General features: G+C 40.9%; 1 protein-coding gene and 1 long non-coding RNA gene across 4 annotated transcripts in view; one reads left to right on the top strand and one right to left on the bottom strand.

The window, feature by feature from the left end:
- Nucleotides 1–1,019: 1,019 nt before the first annotated feature.
- Nucleotides 1,020–11,673, bottom strand: LOC104690692. 2 transcript variants are annotated; one of them, XR_005601838.1, is made up of 3 exons: nt 11,605–11,673; nt 8,104–8,167; nt 1,020–4,394 (listed from the first exon to the last, which is right to left on the bottom strand). It is a non-coding gene; the product is annotated as an uncharacterized LOC104690692 (long non-coding RNA). The 2 variants fall into 2 exon arrangements; XR_002046004.2 differs by lacking the exon at nt 11,605–11,673 and adding an exon at nt 8,319–11,518.
- A 43-nt stretch (nt 11,674–11,716) lies between these two features.
- Nucleotides 11,717–16,086, top strand: part of STIM2 (stromal interaction molecule 2) — a 71,554-nt gene continuing 67,184 nt past the window's right edge. Inside the window, exon 1 of one of the 2 annotated variants that reach the window (XM_039551509.1) lies at nt 11,717–12,001. In XM_039551509.1, the coding sequence (XP_039407443.1) occupies nt 11,830–12,001 (172 nt within the window). In that variant the 5' untranslated portion in view covers nt 11,717–11,829. The remainder of the gene's footprint in view (nt 12,002–16,086) is intronic. The other variant, XM_039551508.1, reaches the window with a different exon arrangement.

The following is a 16,086-nucleotide window of genomic DNA, read 5'->3' as shown; positions in this document are numbered from 1 at the left end:
TCTAGAGAATTGGCTTTATGGAGGACCACAGTGCTTTGCCAAATTACATTGTGTTTGGCTGAACAGTTTGAACAAATTGATTCTTTTGGAATTATGACCAAAATAAATGGCATATTTAACAAAAGAGTTAAAGACACAATTTGTGCAAGACAAAGCACGTGACCAATTTCTGTGCTTTGCTTTAAACAAAAAAGTCTATATCATGTTGCTAAGAGACAAGTTGGAATCTGATAGCCAATGACAAAATATTATGTTTTATCCACCTAATATGTCTTAGTAGGTATCTGATTGTTCATTTTATTCAAGAATCATGTTCTCTGAGTGTTACATTCTGTGGGGTTTTTTTCTGAAAAGATCTGTTTAGGATAGTTATAGCCTAATAAGTCCAATTATAAATAGTAAATCGGCACAAATATATGTTATAAAAAGCAATAATATTTAATTTTCTATGTGTTCAGTACTATTTCTTATCTAATTTTTTTTGATAATAAGTCTAGTGTCACAACATTTTCCCTTTTCTCCCTTTTTTTTCCAAGTGCATCTGGGTTACAAAAACATAAGCATTGCTTTGAAGCCCAATTGTGGTTCATTAATGTTAACATGAAGTTCTAACTGTGGAAAACTGGCATAGTTACAGCTTGTGAAGAAAGTTCCAATTGCTAGCAGCACTCACGTTACTGGTGAAGTTCTCTCCATAGTTCCTGACCTTGAGACATAATTAGATGTTTTATTTTAGTTTGTAATACATTCTAACTGTACCCGGTTCCTGAAGGCATTACAGCTAACTGATAGACATGGGAAAGTGGTGTTAGGAGTATTAATACCCCTCACCATTAACACAGAGGCAGGAGAGCCCAGATGCCACCTCTGCCTCATGCTCACAGAATGCACTTCCACTGTGGGGAAAACCATCCTTGAAAGAAAGGGCGTGTGGAAAAAGGTGCTCAAATTGTGACCTCTGCAACACAAAAAGTGATCATTTGCTATTTGTAATTTTAACAAAGTATGCTTTCTTCTACTGACTTTATATTGCATCTTTATTCAACAATTAGGGTTTTTTTAATTTTAAAAGCTTGAGTAAGTTCTGTTAATCATACAAAAGATAAAATGTCTTTTTGATATGTTTGTATAAATTTTGAAATTCTTACTTGTACTGCTAGACTTTTCTGTTCCAGAGCTTTATCTTCTTCTCTTTTCTCTTTTTGCAATCTTCAACAAATATCCTTACATAGTTTTTATCTAATCTGGGTTTCCGTCTATGTGAATTACAGTTTACAGAAAATAGGAACCTTTCTGATTAGGGTTCTTCTCCTCCCCTGAGAAATATATTTCTATTCTGTTACAAAGAAATCCTGGAAAATCTTTAAAGATTTGGTGTCAGTCCATTCCTGCATTAGGTGGTAATAGGGATAAGGGGTAAGTATTATAGTGGAGAGTTGGTTTACAGCAAGTATTATTTATTTAGGCGGCTAATCAATATTCAGACTTGAAACCACACAATCAAAGGATGGAAGAAGTAGATGTTTGGCTTTGCAACAATCTAGGTTAATAAAGACCTAAATAGAAGTTTGCAATCTTAGAACCCCAAATCTATCGAAGACCTTCCTGTCAATGCATTCCTCCCGAAACAGCAGGAAGTGATGCCCAGGGCGTTTTCTTGAACATCCTAGGTCACCATTCTAAATGCAGACACCAGAGAGCTCTGTGGACTAGGGGAGTGCTGCATTGCCTACCAGGATTTCAGTTAGAAGGGAGTAATGAGAGAGAAGCAAGGAAGTTGCAGACATCAGAGTAAGTGCAAATTTTCTCAGGCTGGATGGTAACCTATGTGTTCACTCAAAGTCAGAAAAAACCTGTCTAAGACCTTGGCCACCTTGGCTTTGAAAGAAATCACACACACAGCAGTGTTAGGCACTAACTTGCAAGCAAGTAATGGAATATATTGCCAGAAAACTTATTCCTACTACTAGACTTTGGATGAGGGAAGGGCCAAGATGGTATATTGTACAAATAAACTTGTTTTGTATACACTAGATCTTTACACAATATTCTAGAACATGAGACTAGGAAAAGTGAAAATGCTGTTTCCAGAGAAAAGACAGAGAATGTAAGGATTAGGGTTAAGTTAACCTAGCAATCTGGGCAAAGAAAACCCAAGTATCCTCTTGTGTGGTATCTACAATAGTAATTCATAATGTTAGAGGCTTGACACTTTTATCTAGTTCGTCAGATTTTTCCTGGTCTCTGCAAAATGATGAAATTCTGCCCCTGAGGTTTGTAATTTTTTTTTTTTTAAGTAAACTATGGAGGGTTTTTTTAATACAAAGAGCAAGAATCTTTGTAAGTTCCATCTTGGCCCATTCAGATGAAATTTTTTGTTTTCCGTGAATAATGAACTTTGTATATTATTATATGTATTTGTGTTTTCCTAGTTTAAAAGCTTGAACTGTAATTCTCACAGTTATTCTGTGTTTTCAATGCAAGGCTACTGTTCTTCTTGCTAGGCAATTCTGAACATTATTATAAAATCTCGGTTCAGTCTGTTTTATTTTTATAAAGGAAAGTACCACCTTTTTTTTCAGCAGCACAAACACATGCAATGTAAAATGTTATAGAAGAAATAGCCCTTCATAGATAGAGATGTTTTGTTCACAGATTCCAAACAGTTTAATGAAAAATATTCTGAGTTGAACTGGCTTTTTTAGTCCTCTTTTGTAGAATTTACTGTAGATCTCTCAGAAAACTGGGCACAACCCAATGAAATGAGTATGTTTTTCATGCAAATGTAAGCCATCTTTTCAGTTTTCTCTAGATGGAAGTTTTGTTCCTTCTTACAAAACACCATGGTGAGATTATTAAATGACAAGTGCAGGATAAATTACTCTTTCCTGACTTCAGTCCAGACATTTAAACAGAGATGGTTACTGATACTGTTCAGGAAATTTTTCCAATGCAATCAGGTCAGTGCTGTGCACTCTGCTTTTGGTGGGACCAGGCCATTCAAAGGCAGGGCTATTATGGAACAGAAATGTTCTTTCAAGACTCTGCTTTATTAAGATATTAGTGAGGACTAATGATAGGCATTTAAGCTTTTTATTTCTTCCATAATGTAATATATTTTAAATTTTCACTAGCCCATTTATTTCACTGTGAGGTTTTCAGGCTGTGAGATCAGTTAGATGTAAAAAAGGGAAGTTGATAGCATTTAAGAAGTACACCACTCATTCTTTTCAGCTTAAAACTCTCAGGACAAGGCAACCACCCTACCTTAAGGAACAGCACCCACTGCCATAGTTTGTGGTTTACTGCAATCTCTCTCCAGTAACTCTTTATACGTGTCACGTCTACCTCAAGCCTTTATAGTTCAGAAGGCATTAGCAACATACAAGGTGACTTGTAAGGTCCCTGCTAACCCAACCCGTTCTATGATTCTATGAACCTAATTTTTTGCATCGTGTTTCTTGAGCTTGTCTCTTTTTACAGATTACAGAGATACCAAGATAGAGAGGCTTGTTCTGGAGTGACATGGAATCTTTCAGTATTGAATGATCACAGACACTAATTCCAGGGGAAGAGGAACACTGCTGGTGTTAGCACAGACAATCCCCCTAGGAACACATCTTAGGAACCAAATACTCTTCTGAGACTCTCTTTAGTCATTTTAGTTCTGAAGATATTCTCTGAAATTGCTTCTGTGTAAACATGAAGGCAGATGCTAAAACATTAGAAAAAGTTTACCCATTGCTACTGGATGTGCATTCCAGCTCCTTCATGCTGTGAGCAGTTACCTGTATGGGTGTTTTCTAGTTATATCAGTAAGGCCTAAAAGGTATTTTTATTCCTGTGTCCCAAGAACATGAATAAAGAAGGCATCAGGGGCACTGTTAATTGGTCATTTCCTAATGGACAAGAGACAGAAGATACTCTCTCTCTTTTTCCTGAAAGTTGATTTGCCTCTCCTCTCCATGTTTGAAAAGCTTCAGATCTTAGACACTTATTTTAGTAAGAAATTAACAACCTGAAGTTCCCACTACTCTCTATTGATTCTAAAGGGGTTAAGAGTTGACTTTCTCTGATTTAGACTTTTAGTTGAGCCCTTCTCCACATTTCCTATTAACTACCATGAACAGTTTAGAAAGAACTGCTCAAACTCATTAAGTAGAAGATAAAAAATATGACCTGTCCCATACAAGTCATATCAGAAAACTGACAAACTTCACTGAATGCAGAACTTTTTTGTCCCACCCTAACCAAAACTGTCACAATTTCATAATGCAGGCAGATAAAGAAATAAAAAAAAAGTCCAGATCCAAGGAAGATCATGAAAACTTGTTCAACTCCAGTGTTCAAAAGGAAGCTTAGCACATTGCACACAACCTTGGAAGTACCACAACCTGCAAAACAAGCAAGAAAAGAATTAACTATGTGTACTCTTTCTGAAAATGTAAGCCATGGATGAAATTTTACTCTTTTTTTATTTTTGTGAGAAATACAGCTGTTTGTACTAAGTCATAACACCAGAAGCCCAAGGTTGTGTTCTGACAGTAGGAAAATGGCCTGTATCCAATGACCTTGTGACTGAGGATGTGGTCTCTGATGCTTTCTCTCTATTACCCAACTCAAAACATATAAAAATTGAGGCAAAGACAATATACCTGTTACTTGATTTTTTTCAGTAGTGGTTTCCATGTCTCCTTCAACTTTCTAGGTAACTTGAGACCAGCTTTCTGTGCCTCTGCAGAATGATCTTATTTATCAGATTCTGTGTCACTCACAGTACCTGGCAGTGGAATGCCACAGATCTGAAGAGCTCCTGTTTACAGGATGTGCAACTTGGCTGCAGAAATTCCAGGAAACAGTCTGCTTGCTGTGACCTCAGAGCAGCCATTTCAATTTGCCACAAACCATCTGACAATAGAATTGTATTTACATGATACACATGTTCACTAGGCTTTTTATTACCCTCTGTTAGTCACAGATCATGAGAATATAATCTCCCATTCACCGAAGCTCTGGCCTCTGATTGAGTGATTGCTCATTCCACTTTTCAATCAACAGCTTCTAAAACTATCAAAACCACACTTGAAGTAAAAGCTTTTGCCACTTTCTTCTTGCTTCTTCAGAAGGTCATAAATAGTCTTTGTTCTCATCCCGAATATTGTCTTAAAGGGACAAATGATTTCCATTATAAATAATTAATCTGACAGCATTTTTCTGACCATGCTCATTCAGGTAAAGAGCAGCTCTATATATTATGAATTAAACCTTTATTTAGACAATAAAAATATTCTGAAAGTTACTACTCACATTATTTTTAATGCAACAGTTACTTTATAGACACTGAGAAGATTAAAACTGATCCCCAGAATGCCTCTACCAGCCTGAATAGGCAGACTCCATCCTGACAGGTCCTGTTACAAGTGAGTAGGAACTATTTTCTCTGAGAGAAAACATACTCAAACATGTCCCAGGAGGCACTCTTCAATACTTGCTGCATGCACAAGAATGTGCTAAATTACTCTGTCCAAATTATACTTTTTAAATTGTGGGGTTTATTCTATTTTTTTTTTTCGCACTGTTGATCAGTATGCTTGTTATAAGATAAAAAATAGTCATGTGCAGTAGTGACTCTCACCACCTCCTGATTGTGCTTTTCCTTGTTTCCTATCTAGCAGGAAGGGAGGGAATAAGACACAAAGCACTGACTGTCTCTGGTTAGGTAATGGTGGATTTAGAGATTTGCTGAGATTCAGGGAAAGTGAAAGAAAGATTATGTACATACTGGGACCTTTTTTTTCATTTGGTGGTAAAATGCTCTGTTCTCCATTCCCTCTAGGATAGCCTTTTTTGGTGAGTCACGTTTATAGCTCTCAATTCTGTGTTGAAATAGGTTGAATTCTCACCTTGCTTGAAAACTGAAAAAGATAGCCAGCAATTTAATATTGCTGTTCATGAAACATTGGGGATAGTTACACTGATCATTTAAAGACAGTTTGAACTACAAATGAACACATTATGATTTTACTGTGAATGCAAAATTACCACAATAAAAGTCTTCTTGAAATTTAATAAGATGTCTGGACTTTTACAGTCTGGCAATCAATTTTGGCAAAACCAGTTGTAGTGTTGTATGTTCTGAGTAGACCAGATTATGAACTCTGTCACATCACGATCTCCAGGTCTGTCCCTTGGTAGTTTTTAACATATTTCTTATCACCTAAATCTGTAATGTAATTCATTTCTACAACCATTTTTCTGTTGTTCCAAATGGTCTTTAGCTGTCAAAATATGTAACAACCCATCACTTTGTTGTAATCTGACAAGCCAAAATATTCAAGATAGCAAAATCCTTCCCTACTTCTGCACCACCAGTAAGATTGTGTCCTGGCAAGTTGTTTGGCTTCTACTACAGATTCCAGAAATCAAAGTGCTGCCTGAAATATTTTATTCACTCATTCTGCTATTGTTTTCCTTCAGACTTGGTATCTCCGGATGTGCCTCCAGATCTTGTGTAAACAGATTGAGTCTTTGTTTATTTTTGATATAAACAGAATCCAACCACAGTCTGCCTAGCCAACATCTTCTAACTGGAATGGCATCTTTGTTCTCATAAAGAACTCAACAATTTGAGAAAAGGATAAGCAAAGTTTCCATGCAAATACAAGACTCAGCTGCAATGAACACTTGCTGAACATTGAGTGTTCCAAAACTTCTTTTATATTTGTCTTTACTCTGTAAGTATTAAAGAAAAAAAAATCCTCTGCAATGCCTGTGACAATGCTGACTGAAAAGAATATCTCATATTAGGAAACTTAATAAAAAAGTTCTTTGCAGATCTGCACCTCTGGTTTGCCCTTAATGACTGCCTCTTCTTTCTTACTGAAAGAGATTTTGTCCTTTTTGCAGCATTTTAGCCTATTACCAGGTAATTTGCTCATTTGAGGGATATCTAGACTCATGGTCTTTGATAAGAAGATCCTAAGGGCTAATACTCCCATCAGATAAGGAAGATGTTTCACTGACTTCCATTCTCTAAGTTCCAATTTTCTTATTGGACTGAGATAACATCTAAGATCCATAGTCTCTGAGTCCATTAACAGCTGGAAATACAGGACCACTTAAAATACTTCATATAGTTTCCTCTTGAACTAACTATTTTCCCTCCCCAAAATACACACTTCAGTAATCCAGAAACAACTGAGAAGGGGTTCCTGAACTCTCATCTTGGCAAATACAAATCTTATAAAATTCCACCTTCATTTGATATTTTATCAGCACATGAAATCTGAGAACTAGAGAGTTTTATGATTTGGTTGCATATAGGAGTAACTTCTCTAGTCAAGAAAAGATATTTGAATTTTAATCTCAAGCCTGTTCAAAAAGGAATGTTTCTTTTCACAGCACTAATAGAATCAAATGTTTCTTGGACAACTTACCAATAATCTGATGGTCATTATCTTATCTGAATTTGAACTTATTGTAAGTTTGTGCTTGCATTGTTTTTTAATTAAAAAAAAAAGTTATTGTATTAATTTCTGAGTCTTCTTTCCTGTAAGGTGACCTTGTAGCATTTTTTTGAGCTTGTGCTTTGTTTCTGTTTTCCCTACCAGGTTTCTTTCTCATCTGTTATTATTAGTCCGGTTCATTTTTCCTCATCAGTCTACCCAAAGTCATCTACCCAAAGCATTCACAGCTTGTAGTTTGGAGAGACTGCAAATAGCACCAAAGAGCAGAAAAACCCCCTTTTTTCCTTCATTCTACTGTTCAAACCTGCTTCAGGGTTATTACAGGGCTGGCTGAATGTATGTATTGGAAAGAACTGTTGGCATTAAACAATTCTGAAGATTATTTCCTCTCCCTTTTTCTGTTCAGATAAATTGATGTGGTGATTAAGGCTAGGTGAATGATAAAATTGCTAACAGAAAAGGCAACTCAAAGCAGTTAATAAACACTAATAAAAAGGAAAAAAAGCTTTCTGCTCTGAAGGTCAATGGAAGAATGCAGGTCAGGACTCAAAAAAAAAAAAAAACCTCTCAGGTTATCTATACAGCAAAGACCACTCACAAAATTCGACCAAGACTGTAGGAGTCCATTAATACTCACCTGGATTCGTGACAGAAGGTAACATAAATAGCTGAACCCTTAGGCTTCGAGACCAGTTTGCTCCCTGCAAAAAAATAAACGTAGGCAGTTGTGGGAAATGCTGTTGCAACATTCTATCAACAACGTAGCACATGCCAGTGCCAGACCTTCTTCGGGAAATGTGGTTGTATTTAGAGCAGACCTTGAAACAAAGCAACTTTATAACTCTTGCTCACACTCTCAGGGTGTTCCCACGCTCCAGAGCACCGGGAACATGCGCCCCTATGAAGCCCATACAGTGGCCGTGGTGACCAGGCTGCCCACCCGCCACAGTGGTGCCTCTGTCCAGACATTGTTGGGTCCAGCATCCATGGCAATTACACAGGAGAGAAGTGACAGCAGCTGTGAAGTTCTCATCATGTCTCCTGGGTTTCTCTAAGCTGGCAACAAGGCACAGATTTTGGATATGCCTCTTTGTAGCCTTTAGCAGCTGACAGTGATCAGCACCTCCATCCTATCTCACCTCTGTGAGTCATCAGGATTTCTTCTTGCTCTTTTTCTCCAGAACTGGGTATCTTGTAAAACTGCACACAGATGTGCTGGGTTGGGTAATTTGGGTGCCGTTAGCATAGTCCATGCTGAGAACTCTTTTGCTGCTGTGTGCTTCATCCAGCGACCCCATGCCCAGACATTACCATTCATTCTCCATTCACAACAAATTCCAGCCTTTCTCTTACAACTGTCCACAACTAGAGGCAGAGAAAACATTCTAAATTGCAAGCATACCCAAGAACCACACAGCTCTGCTGATGAATGGAGCAAATCACAAGTGATGAAGAACTGTGAAAAGGCTGAGACACTCAAAGCCCTCTTTCCCTTGTTCTTTACTAGCAAGGTCAGCCCTCAGAGCTCACAGAGCTCTATGCCTAGTTTGGCAAGGTTTGGAGGAGGAGACTTCGACTAACTGTAGAGGAAGGTTGAACTGAGGATTCTTTAGCAAATTAGATGTTTCCAAGTCCTTAGGGCTGGACAGGAGCTGCTTGTAAAGGTGCTGAGGAAGTTAAGTAACACCATTGTGCTGCTTCCTATCACCTTCTAAAGGCTGTAGCAATCAGATGGGATTTCCAGTTAGTGTAAAAAAGCAAATGTCACATCCAACATCAAAGCAAGGTGCAGGAAACTGCAGAACAGTCATCCTCACCAAGTATCTCTCTCAGAGGAGATCATGAAGCAAATCTTTCTGGAAGCCATTTCTGGGATGACAAAGGACAAGTCAATTCAGAAAAAACAGCACAGTTCCACCAACACAATTGCCTTCAGTCATGACATAGTTGGCTCTATGACTGAAGTGATAAGAGCAGCGCACATTGACTTTAGCTAGGGTCTTGCTGTGACATCCACAGCATCTCTGTAGTCCAGTGGGGGCTGGGTAAGTGGATGAGGTGGATGGCAGTCTGAACCACTCTACCTAAAAAGTAGTGGTCACCAGTCTGAAATGAAACTGGCATGTGCTTATGAGTGATGTTCATTAGGGTTGAGTAGGGGGGTTAGATTACATGAACTCTAGAGGTCAGACATTTTTCTCTGATTCTGTGATGAAGCCTTGCAGGGCACTCTGTAGAATTTGGGTCCTCATATTGAAACCACAAATTATTTAGGTTTCAGTGGATTAATGGGTTAGGCTGCAGCCTTTCCTTGATTCTGAGCTCATGCAGCTGATTCTGCATGATATGAAGTGGCAGTGCTTTATGAGGCATTTCCAGCTAAGAAGCTTCTCACTGCGAGATCTTCTGCTATGGTGTGCTGACCAGCAGTAATGTCCCCCGAACTCCAGAACATTGCTTTGAAACACTGCTTGAAAACAATCCATTCCGTGCTTCGTGATTTGGAGACTTGTAGTTGAAAGCAGGAGGTGAAAATGAACCAGTATTGAAAAAGGATTTTTAGTAAGGATCATGTCTATTTTAGGCCCATAGCGTTTTCTTGGACTGTCCCCATCTCACAGCTATTCTAATGCAGAATAGGCTTTTCTTTACAGTACTTGTGCAGTCCTGTGCAGTCCGGATCTTTTGACTCCAGTAATTCTCAGTTAAAACAGTTCCCACTTCTCCAGAAAACTTGCCTCTTTCATGTACCCTTTATGCATTCCTCTCTCTTTGTAATGTAACATTAACTAATTAATTAAATTAACAGCTGGTTTCTTTGTTTCCATCTGGGAAATTTACTCTGCTCCAGCTCCCCTCCCTAAAGTTAAACAACACTGAACAAGCTTTCTTAGGATACAGGCTTTTCATTGTTTTCTTTGCACAAGATCTGGTCAGATACTGTTGGTCTTTAAAGGCTGTTGTATTCACCAGCAGAAATGATAAGGCTATGCACAGACTTCACAATTCAGAGTTCATTAGGTTTAGACACATTTTCCAAATCTTCATATGCTATACGAGTACTTTAAAGTTTTGGGTTTTTTTTCAATAAAAGTACGTTTCATCTGGGATGGAGTTTGCATGCCAACTATGTCACTAGGGAAATTGTTTCCTGCTGCATTTAATAGTACTGTAATGATTTCACAGTTAGCTTTCCAGTTAGCTTTCTGCTGACCCGCAGAAGCAGCTTGTACAACTCCATTTTGTGCTCCTGTCTCCTGTAGGGTCTACAGAGCAGGCAAAGGCTTTTCTCAAGACTCTTTCAACCCCTCTTCTGTTATTTCTTAGGTAACTACAATAGTTAATAGGAAAGGTAATATTTATATAGCTTTTAGCATCCGTGCTGCATTATTTTCTCATGTGTTGTGTATCTAAGATAGATTGAATTTGTTCTTTAAAGGCTGTGTTATTTTCGTTAGATGGCTCTAAACAGAATGCTGGAACATACCACAGGTTTGGACGGGACAAAGCACAGACTTTACTGCCATTCAGTGGCTTGATGGAAACATCATAAGCAAAAGTGTTTTTTTTTGGTCAAGAATTGAAGCATAATGAAATCGCGGTTCCGTCTTTGTTAAGACTTAGTGTTCCTGTTTTCAGTTGTGTGAGATCAGACTTGAAACTCTTCCTTTTCTCGTTTTGTTTATGTTTTGAGAGGGCTGTAGTACACACCGAGCCGAAACTTCAGAAAGCTCTCCTCAGGTGTCTGCATTAGTGGTGCGATAGGGGCAAGTGTAACAAAGTCCGAGGTCTCGGGGTTTTGCCCTGTAGCTAAAATATCTTATTTTCACGTTGTCCCTTTCCTGAATCCGGCTCAGCCGGTTTGGATCTAAGGGGTTCTGGGACACGCCTGGCGGCCCGGGAGAGCCGGCGCTCCGCAGGTGCCGGCATGGGCTGGCGGGGAGCAGGGCGGAGAGCCGGGCGGGCCCCCGAGGGCCGCCGGGGACTGCTGCTGCCCGCACCGGACAGAAGCTCCCCGATAGGAGCGGCTGGGCTGGGCTGGGCTGGGCCGGGCCGCGCTGCGGGGGGATGGGGATGGGGATGGGGATGGGGATGGGGATCGGGACCGGGGCCGGGGCCGGGGCCGCGCGGCACTCACCGCCCCTCCCGGTGACGTCACCGCGCGGTGACGTGTCGCCCGGCCGCGCGGGGGCCGCCGGAAGCGCCGGGAGGCGGCGCGGGGCCAGTGCGGGGCCGGTGCGGAGGGGGTTCGTGCCGCCGGAGCGGCAGCGGCGCAGAGCTCAGCCCCTGCCTTCCTTCCTTCCTTCCTTCCTTCCGTCCGTCCTTGTGTTCCTGCCTTTGCTCCGCGGCAGCGGCGGTACCGATGAGCGGGCTCCGAGCACCCGGCGTGCGGCCGGTGCCAACCTGCCTGCTTCTGCTGGGGCTGCTCCTGCCCGCCGCGGGCGCGGGGTGCGAGCTGGAGGCTGCGGACGGCGGCGGCGGCCGGCGGGGAGGACGGGGAGGCGCGGCCGCCTCTGCGGCGGAGCCGGTGACAGGTAACGGCCCCCGCGTGTCGGTGCAGGGGTGGGACGCTGTTCTCCCGGGGTCCGCGGCACTCCCGGGCGCCTCCGTCCGCCTCCCGCCGCCGCGGGGCCGGGCGCGGTGCGGCTCTGCAGAGGGCGCCGGGCCGGTCTGCAGGGGGTCCAGCTGCGGCGGCGGCACTGCGGTACTGCCCGGCGCGGCCCTTCCCGGGAAGGAGCCCGCCGCAGGATGTGTGCAGGATCCTGTTGAATAGCGATATTGTTGAGATCCGGAGCCGCCGCTTCCGCGTCGACTCCCGCGGTGCCGCCCGTGCGAGTGTCCGGGGCGCCGCCAGCCGCGGCCGAGAACCCCCGAGCGCGCCCGCCCCGGCGCCGCACCCGCGGGCGGCCTCCGGCGGGGACGGGGCTGCGGCGGGGACGGGCGAGGGACCCGCCACAGCCAACTCGCGGGTCCTGCTGCATCGCAGCACAGCTCCTGCAAAGGCAGAGGTGTCCATCCCTGCCCCCAGGGGGGTTTAATTCTCCAGGAAAGTGGAAAGCATTCCAGCCTTCACTTAATTCTTCAAAGAAAAGTCGCATTACTGTACTTAGGGCAATTGGTAGTTCCTGCAATTAAAACCAGCGGTTTTACCGAAACATTTAAAATAATCTAATTTAAGCAGGCTTTGATGGCTCTGAATTGCTTATACGTATTCTGAATCTATCTTGTAAGGAGCAGGAGGAAGCATTATCGCCTTTAGACAGTTCACTTAAGAAAATGGGATTTGTATCTTAGGAAATTCTCGGAAACATTTAGAAGTTTGTCCTGTCTCATAATGTGCTTTTCAGAAAGCTCTGTAATTGGAAGGAAGAACATGGAAGGTGGACGAAACAAGAAAAACCCATATCTCTTTCGAATCAAAGTAGTGTGCTTTTCTTATCAGAGAAAGATTTCTGATGATGTTTGGAATACTATTGACACCCTGAGCTGAAAGTACTGAACTTCAGCTGATGACACATACCTGGGTTTCTTCTCAGCCCAACACCTTAAAGACATGAATTTTAATTATAATTAATGAAATGTCAGCAGTGGTCAAGAAATAACTCCAAGATAGAGATGCAAGGCTACGTGATCTAGCGGTCCTGTTAGAGGACACGACATTTCTGAAATCTGAATTGTCCAATCTGTTGGCTTGCTGTATAAACTGAGGAAGTTGGAACATCCGCAGTCTGTGAAGCAGCAGTTGTACTTCCCAAGGGTGTTGTGGAAATGCTGTATCAGAACAGCTTTCTCTCTCTTTTTTTTGATTGTGATTAATCTGGTTGTAGGTGGTATTAAACAGTTCTTACTATGAATGGTACTGACACTGTCTACATTTTATGCTTAATCAATTTGGATGTGTCAGTCTGTATGGAAAAAAACAAATTTTTTAAATGTTTTATGGACTGTAAAGGTACCGAGATGCCTATCAACTGTGTTCTCTCCCTCATAGCAGTGACTCTGGTGAAGAAGAAATACAATTATTTGAGAAATCTAATGTGCTATGAGTGGATTTATTGTGTTACATGACAGTATGGTCTGGAAAATACATATGGTTGAAAGCCACCTTGGAAAAAGTGTTAAATTTTCGGGGGTTTCAACGTAGTTCCATGTTCATCCAGTTAATAAATACGTGTTTCAATTTGTCATGGAAGTTGTTTGCCTATCTAACTAACTCCCAAGTAGTTTTAAGTTACTTTTTGCGGAGCTGGAATAACTCCTGAAGGTTTGGAAAGAACCAGATGACTTTTTCAGGGGGTGATTTTAGCTATATTATCTATCATTTTCCTAAAAGATAAAAGTTGCAAATGTCCTGTTGAGTTAGGAGAGAGTGCCAACACTTGTCTGGAGAAGAATAGAATAAACTTTTAATTCAGTAGTTTTGACAGGTTTGAGAAGTATAACGCAGAAGATAAAAAGCTGCTAAATATAAAATGCTGTGCTAGGAAGAGGCTATGGGATGCTCAAATTGAGATGTTTGGGAAACAGAGCTGTAGGAAATAATTCATGACTCCTAGTCACAAATTGGTCCGAATGAGCAACATGCAGCTGGCAAAAGTAGATGCCATCCTTGGATATGCTGATCCAGTGTAAATTACAGAAGGCTTTTATTTTTTCTTTTTGATTGCACTTTTGTCTCTAGTTTTGAGTATTAAATCAAAAAAATACAGAGGACTGTAGCGATGTGGCTTGAGAGGCTCAGAACCTATGAATTAATTTTTTTTTTTTCATCAAAGTATTGCATTATTTTGATGTGGTGGAAAAGGCTGTGCGATGGGTATGTATGCAAGAAATGGTTCACAGAAGCATTGGGGGTTTTTTTAAGCTTTTTTTCTTTTTTTTTTTTCCTGTGGTTGAGATGTAGGCAAAGAGGAAGTAAATTTTAGGGGGTGTGATTTAGATTAAGTATAGGCTGGAAAGTTTTTACCTATAACAGTCAAATTATGTAGATTGTTAAACAGGTTCCCATTATTAGAGGTTTTTATTGGTTTAGAGAAGAAACTGGCAAAGATAATCTAGACACTTGACAGAAGAGGGATGTACGATGAGTTTTAGGACTAGGGAAGTGCCTAAGATTCTATTTTTGCCATATTTCATCAGATATTCAGGTATTTACTTAATTTTTATATAGATTATCATTACTGTTGTCTTGTCTGTGTATATGTGCCTTTTTAACAGTATTTTTGAATGACAGCTGAATAGGTAACATATGACACTGTGCTTGAAGGTTTTTAGTCATGATTATGAAAATTGGACCAATAAAACTGTGTCTCCATTGGAGGGAACATTATGAGGCTGTTTGCTATTCACTCCAGCTCTGCTTGTTTACTACTTAGTTTGGTAGAAGGTTTTAAGGAACCTTCTGTTCTAAGCTTAAAGATAACACTTTTTCACATTTTCATAGTCACCCAATTTTAAGTTGCTTTGTAATTCTGGATAATTGTGGATTCTTTTCCTGTTTAAATTATCCATGATCATGGATTAACATGTCTGCCTTTGGATGTGACAGAGAACCTGCACCTGTAGTTGGCTAATAAATTTCTCTCAAATTATGTCTTATAATATTTGAGACCAGTTTTAACTACAGCACTACACTGTATTTACTGAAGAAACAATAGGCAACGTAATGTAACCTTTTTCTTAGTAATTCAAAGATTTTTCTTTTAATTGCACTCTGTTCTGGAACTTAGCCATCATCTTAACACTCTGAGCTCTTAAAATTAATCAGACTTTGGCATTTCAGAAGTGAAGGTTTCTGGAAAATGTGTTCTTAGCTGCAATTTTACAATTGGCTTAAGCTGTTCTAATGTGGGTGGCTGTTTAAGTGGGGCTTTTTTCTCTGGAGTTGTGTCCAGCTGGCCATGCACACAATATTGTTACCACAAGAGAGCTAGTAGGAGTAGGCATGCTCATCCCACTGCTGGAAAACCACAAGGAGGGAAGGAGTTTCATGCTCCCTTTCTGCTTTGTACCACTGGACTTGCCCTAATGTTGTGATGGGCACTGTCTGTTGCTTTGGCTTGCAGGAACGTGACAAGAAACACAGGGACCAGGAAAAACTTTAAATTTCTTACCAGACTCTTTCCTGACTTGCTTTAAGCCTAGCACCAGTGCAGAGAAGAGGGAGGACCATGGGGTCAAGAGAGGGGAACAAGGATGGTCTGCTTCCTGTGATGGCACCTAGAGATAGTCAGAACAGAGCTGTTCATAGAGTTTCATCACTAAGGTGACTGTGAAACTGCATCAGTGACTTTTTTGGGTCTTGAATAATGTATTTGGACTTTGGTGGTTGTGCGTGAGACTTTGTGTATGGTGAACTAATACAAAGAGGATGGTGAATTTGGTCACATAGCAAAATGCTTTTGCATGGCTATTTTGGCATGCACTGGTCTTAAAAGTTTGTGAGCTATGAGACTTCTGTTGCCTTCTTAGTAAACTGCTAGTAGATTTCTCTAGTGATGAAGACTCAGCATTACAGGTTTGCTTTTTTTTTTTTTTTTTTGCAATTCCATTACTTCTGGTTGTCTTTAGTAAAGCTCCTTGTAATCTGGTTTTACCATTGCTGGTAGGAGGACAGAAA

This window comes from Corvus cornix, chromosome 4 (genome assembly GCF_000738735.6).
Source record: "Corvus cornix cornix isolate S_Up_H32 chromosome 4, ASM73873v5, whole genome shotgun sequence".
Lineage (NCBI taxonomy): Eukaryota > Metazoa > Chordata > Aves > Passeriformes > Corvidae > Corvus > Corvus cornix.
Note: the sequence above shows the minus strand (reverse complement) of the source record. Positions and strands in the feature narration are given on the sequence as shown.